Below are 4,756 nucleotides of genomic sequence, written 5' to 3' on the forward strand. Positions count from 1 at the left end.
GCCGCAGAGCCCATGATGGATACTCATTCGTACAGTTCTTGAATGTATGTGTCAGCATCGCTGATGGAGCGGCTTTCGCACGCAGAGCCGCGGACGAGGAACGGCGACCAACCGGCAGCGCCATCCTTCACGCACCTGGTGTGGTTCCGGGCGGCGGTGATAGCGGTGCCCATCGCCGGCGGGTCCGTGCTGGTGCTTCTCGTGCTCCTCGCTGCCCGGCTGCTTCGCAAGGACAGCGAGCTTCCGTCCACAGCCACCAGTCTCCACGCAGCCCACGAAGCGTTGCACAAGGGACGACATCGGGGTCTGCTGCGGGTCTGCCTGCGCGGCTGCTTCAGCGGCACCAGCCCCGCGACGGACAAGGGTGCCGTGCTCGTCTAGTGACCAGTCCCGAGCTACTCTTTGGGCCTGTGGCTAGGAGGAGGGCTTCCAGCATTGCAAAGAACTTGTTCACATGTTTCTCGCCACTACCATTTCATTTCGTTTGCGTTAACCACATGAAGCCGTTTCTGGCTTGTGTTGCGACGCCGTGCTTAATGGAAAGGCTGATATTGCTTGCCGTAGAAAGCATGGATACGCAGTGGGACTAAACTGCCTGTGCTTCGATCTGTGCTGTGGGCAGCCCTGGAGCTTGCGGTCTTATAGTGTATTTCATGGTCATAAACCTTGTGGAAGGCATCGGCCTGTACAGCGCCTTTGAAATGGGAACACCATCCGGTAGATCTGTATACGCACAAAAAAACATTAAGGTCACCAAAGGTTGAATTCATGTCCAGCCTGTGATGCAGACGGCAACCTGCTGCATGGCGGCCATTCCAATCTGATGACGCAACTTTCGGTATGTCTTTCAAGTAGGCCAAAGCGACAGTTTTTGGAGTTCATCCACGGAGTTATATTCCTCTAAGCTTTCTGGATAATGTGAAAAATAACCGAAAGGCAGAGGCGCACGCGAGCTGTCGACGTACGGTGCGTGACTAGAGCCAGCGGTTGCCGCGGAGCCATGCACGATATTGACGGCAGTTTAGTAGCCCCGCTTAGTGTAACCGCAAGAAACTAGTCATTGACAGATTTTTTTTAGTGCTGCGTTATTCTCAACGAGCCTGCATTTACTATTCCCACCAATGCATTTCCTAAGGTATATTGGGGTAAAAGACACTCAGCCAAAGTCTCGCCACAGTGCTCGTCGCAAAGCCTTCTTACAGGAGTAGTTTGATGCTTTCAGCGCTTATTTTATACCACTTAGCTGAAAATGTTCGACTACAAGCAGTTTGACTCGAAGTTCGACGAGACGGTGCATTTAGTAGCTCTGAGAGTTCCATCGTCCACTTTGATGGGGGAGACTTAGTCTTCTGCAGTGAAACTTTCGAATTTTGTACCAGCTACTGGCGCTTTACACTTTATGCACCGATTTTGCCCGTGTAGCTCAGTAGACACCTGGTGCACGCGAGTATAGCGTAAGCGATGTAGAACGGCCTTTGAAGTTGATTTTTCTTGTGCTGATGTGTAAATAGTATCCGCGGCTTTTCAATGATAGTGCCATATTTTTGCTGGCAAAAGTGACCTGTGCCGTGCTTCCAAAGAGTACCTAAATCACTCGCATGTAAGCCCAGCCAAGTTCACGTTGTCCGGTATGCTTGCTAGAAGACGCAGAATAGAAGCGTGTTGCCAGGGTAGTTTTTCAAGAATCGCGAGCTACGCATGTATGCCATGCCGCCAGTTTTTGGAGACCTGTCTCCATTTAAGCAATGCCTTTGTGCCACTTTGCCTCTGACCATCTAGCGTTGGCGTCTTAGCTGCCTTCACGAGAACGCTAACTCTAATAGAAAAGTGCGTATTCACCTATATACAAAACATGACAAAATAGAAGCGCCACAACAACAGTGGAATGAGGCGAAAGCCTTGTGCCGTCTTGACTGTAGGAACTGCGGTTCAAGTTGCCCTTAAAGTATTCACGTCCGCATTCACGCATTTAAAAGCGCGTCATCTTAGCCGAAATATAGCTCTAGTTTTAGATGTGACGTGCTGAACCAAACGTATACCGGTCACCGCATATATGCGTTGCCGTATCTTGTGCAGTAGATGCTGTAGCCTCCAATAGCCGCTAATGCAAGCATTGCGCTATGCCCAAAGAAAGCCAAAGCCCATGTTCGAGCCGGGGGCTTTTAGCCCAGCTAGCGTTTTATGTAGATTGTGCTGTCTATTCCCAGCAGAAAAAATAGTTTCTTCTATACCGCTGTTGAACGGGTTTTCAGTTGAAACGAAAACTAATCAACACGTGCCTTTCAACAAGAGCTACGTAAAATAACCATGAAAAGGCGGTGGAGAGTGCCGTATCTCACTAATCTTCGTTGACCTGTGAAATTTTGCCTGCCATAGGATGTAACGAGAGCTATGAAATTTACTTGGCTTAGATTAGCCCACGTTTGATAGCCGTCATTAATACCCATTTAGGCACACAAAATCATGAGGAACCAGTCTTTTCCTTCAAAAAGATATCCTAGCGTTTCAATCTTTTTTATCCAAATTTTATGACTGGTTGAACATATGTAGGTACATTGCCTGCGCATCCGCGTTAAGCAGTACACGAAGCTGCTGCCGAGAGACCAGACTAACGGGTCCTTCGTCATCACTTTCTCGCATCAATCTATTGGCTATTTCAGAATCGATTATTTCTGCCAACACCTCAAAAATCACGCGCTAAGTTTCGCGTACGCGAGCTTCGTTTTCTTGCTTGCAAGTGCAGCCGTCTACGGCTTTCTCTCATAATAACTCTGCGGTGAAGGCCGTGACAGCTGACCTTAGGTACTTACACGCACAACGCACAGACGGCTTAGCGCTGTAGTTAGAGCGACAATCATAATGCACCCGCACTCACGCGCATCTTCATGCTTAGCCTTAGCGCCGCTTCTCGTGGCGGTGCCATGCACACCTTATGCAAGCGCACCTGCGTTATTTATACACCTGCGCATGAGGCTTGTTTGTAGCCCAGTAGTGGGTAGAGAAGAAGAGTGCGCGCAGACGGATGCCCTGCAAAGATGCGCTTCCTGCTCAACCGTCTCTGACCTGATCGCTTCCTGCCTTAAACCAAAGTCATGGCTGAATAGTTGTCGGAGAAAGCTGCTAGTGCGCCCCGGCCTGTGGTCGGGCTGAGGAGATCGGGAACCCTCCCCGCATAGCCGCACCTCGACACCCCAGAGCAGCCCAAAGCGATAGCTCGACCGAGTTTATCCCTACGCACGCCTAATTTTCTCACCAGTAGTGTGTGAGCTCCGCGAGAGGGCGACTGCCTGAGTGATCATTCCAACCCGCGTCGTTATGCACAGTTGTATTTAATATTACTAACTTAATTACGAGAAGAGGGTGCGAATAAAAAATGTTGCACAGAGGGCACACAAAAAGTTGGAAGGTGAAGTATCATGCCCCCCGTATAGCTTCTGGTATCGGTGCGTACAAGAATAGGAGTTTGCCGCGTATCGTTAAGGGTGGGAGGGGGTTTCACAAATGCACCTCATTGTTCATTGCCACGAGACTGATCAGGGGTCGGCAGTGTAGCCAGGCATTATGCACCGAGCTTGAAGGTGCAAGATTGCGCTGCTGCAAGTAGCAAATACAAACCCGCGTTTTTTTTTTTTTTTTTTGCACTACCGCCGCCCAGCGGGCAGAGGGCGAACTAAATTGGCAGGCAAGTATGAAAAGTGCAGTGCGACTTAACAGTGTCGCTACGGTGACAGAGAACACACGTTGTTAAGTCTTTCATACGGTGACAGAGAGCAGAGCGTTGTTAAGTCTTTCATATACCCCTGTCGGTATTATTAATGCGGGCAGATTCGTACGGCAGCACAGGCTTCGCCGAAGCATTTACGAAAAGAAAATAGGAACAAGGGAAGCAGCGTAACAATGCGGTATGAATGCGAGACGGGTAGTCTTCTGGAAGCTCGTGTTTAAACCATTACGCTTACAGCATTCCGAATCGGAGGAGTGGAGCAGTCTTTGGGTTGCCGCGAGGTGCGGCTGTGCGCAGAGGCGCAAGTGGTGGAAGTGTCCACGTACCTGCCACAGCCAATTATGCATCCTGTATACGTGCCAAGCCCGGCCAGCCAGCCCGCGCCGGGTGCCACCGCGTGTCTTGCCATAGAGTCGACATTTTTGTACATATTTTTCTTATATTGTGGGGCTGTACAGTTTTCTAAGCTTGGCTTCGTGAAGCGAAGGCCCGCGGCTCGCTCGCGACAGTGCTCTCTTGCTTCCGGCAGTTGAGCCGGAAGAATACGAAAAAAAAAAAAAGAGAAACCATAAGCGCAGTGCCAGTGCCAATGCGATTTCGCGTTTACCGGCACCTCCTTGCTGCGCCGGTGCGAAGTGCCAATTTTTTTTTATGCCAATGCCGGCCAAGGCTTTTCTTTTATTCCACACTGTACATACGAGTTATAAATATATATATTATATACATTTATTATATTTAAGAATACCGCGCCGGCAACTGTACGATGCAAGAGAATAAAGCCTTTGATCGCTGAGCAACCCTTGCAGTTCCCTCACTTTTGCACGTCTTGGGCTCTAGAAGAAGGATCTGGGATTTTATAAAATACTCACGAATGTTAATACCCACGGTAAGTCAAGACACCTCAGTAGCTGTTTGTTGTTGTTGCTAACGGTATATGTTTAGATTGGTTCCAGAACGACGCAGTACCTGCTGATATCTGGAAACAGCGCAACACGGACGAGGACGGAAGAAGTAGACAAGACGAGCGCTCGT

At 49.5% G+C, this 4,756-nt stretch overlaps 1 protein-coding gene across 1 annotated transcript in view; it reads left to right on the plus strand.

The window, feature by feature from the left end:
• LOC144169958 (BMP and activin membrane-bound inhibitor homolog) overlaps positions 1 to 4,517 on the plus strand; it is a 58,334-nt gene extending 53,817 nt beyond the window's left edge. Inside the window, exon 3 of the mRNA XM_077699421.1 lies at positions 86 to 4,517. Coding sequence (XP_077555547.1) covers positions 86 to 381 — 296 coding nt within the window. The 3' untranslated portion in view covers positions 382 to 4,517. The remainder of the gene's footprint in view (positions 1 to 85) is intronic.
• The last annotated feature ends 239 nt before the right edge of the window (positions 4,518 to 4,756 follow it).

The sequence above is a fragment of the Haemaphysalis longicornis genome, unplaced genomic scaffold, assembly GCF_048455015.1.
Source record: "Haemaphysalis longicornis isolate Haplotype H1 unplaced genomic scaffold, Haemaphysalis longicornis Haplotype H1 scaffold_2, whole genome shotgun sequence".
NCBI classification, from domain to species: Eukaryota; Metazoa; Arthropoda; class Arachnida; order Ixodida; family Ixodidae; genus Haemaphysalis; species Haemaphysalis longicornis.